The following is a 1,226-nucleotide window of genomic DNA, read 5'->3' on the forward strand; positions in this document are numbered from 1 at the left end:
TGTATAATCATAAATATACAGGGATTAGCAATTGAGTTGCTTCTCCAACATACTGAAAATTTAGAAATAGCAGTCAAAGAACTACTGATTCTAAACTACAAATTTTTCTCTAAAACGGATGGCGATATTTATGGCACACATAGAACAAAAAACCGGAGGGAAAAGCGTAAACAAAACAAGTCTTTAGTTAATTGGATACGAATCGTTTCATGTATATTCTTGTATATATATGTATATATAGAAACTGTACCTCAATGAACTAACAGCATGCAAAAGTGTATATTAAAGTAATGAAGATAAAAAAAAAAAATCTTTATGCCATCTTTGTCTTTCTTTCTGTTTCAGCGATGGTGTAGAGAGAGCAATTGCCTTTACCCAGTACCCACAATACACCTGTTCCACAACAGGAAGCAGCCTCAATGGCATATACAAGTATTATGCACAACGTGATGCTCCTACGAACATGGTCTGGAGTGTTATTGACCGCTGGCCTACACACCCAGGACTGGTCGAGGTATGACTGCTCTGCTATTTAACCATGTGTGTGTGAGTATATATATGTGCATGTATGTATATATATATAGATATGTGTTTGTGTCATTGGAAGTATGCTTATATAAATGTGTGTATGTGTATGTATATAGATATAAAAAGATAAATGTATGGATATATATTTGTAGACATATGTATGTATGTATATATATACAGTATCTCACTGAAGTATGTACACCCTTAAAAAATTTCAGTAAAATTGCCATTACTCTAACAATATCAAAAGCAATCAAACTAAATTTATACTGTCGACGACTGGCACCCGTGCCAACGTTGTCTCATTCATTGGACACGAAACTCAGCTTGCGAAGACTTATTGGGGTAAGGGAAAGCGAAATCGAGATGGCACCTGTGCTCAGCGTCGCCTTTCTGGCACTTGGGCCAGTGGCACATGTAAAGACATTCGAGCGAGATCGTGCCAGTGCCCCTGGACTGGCTCTTGTGCCCGTGACATGTGTAAGGATTTTCGAGCGAGATCGTTGCCAGTGCCCCTGGACTGGCTCTTGTGTGGGTGGCACATAAAATACACCATTTTGAGCGTGGCCGTTGCCAGTACCACCTGACTGGCCTTCGTGCGGGTGGCACGTAAAATCACCCACTACACTCTCTGAGTGGTTGGCGTTAGGAAGGGCATCCAGCTGTAGAAACTCTGCCAAATCAGATTGGAGCCTGGT

The 1,226-nt window shown here is 40.3% G+C and overlaps 1 protein-coding gene across 1 annotated transcript in view; it reads left to right on the plus strand.

Moving 5' to 3' along the window:
• Nucleotides 1–1,226, plus strand: part of LOC106873668 (ferrochelatase, mitochondrial) — an 18,664-nt gene that overhangs the window by 12,264 nt on the left and 5,174 nt on the right. Inside the window, exon 6 of the mRNA XM_052977718.1 lies at nt 289–514. Coding sequence (XP_052833678.1) covers nt 289–514 — 226 coding nt within the window. The remainder of the gene's footprint in view (nt 1–288; nt 515–1,226) is intronic.

The sequence above is a fragment of the Octopus bimaculoides genome, chromosome 28, assembly GCF_001194135.2.
Source record: "Octopus bimaculoides isolate UCB-OBI-ISO-001 chromosome 28, ASM119413v2, whole genome shotgun sequence".
Classification (NCBI taxonomy): Eukaryota; Metazoa; Mollusca; class Cephalopoda; order Octopoda; family Octopodidae; genus Octopus; species Octopus bimaculoides.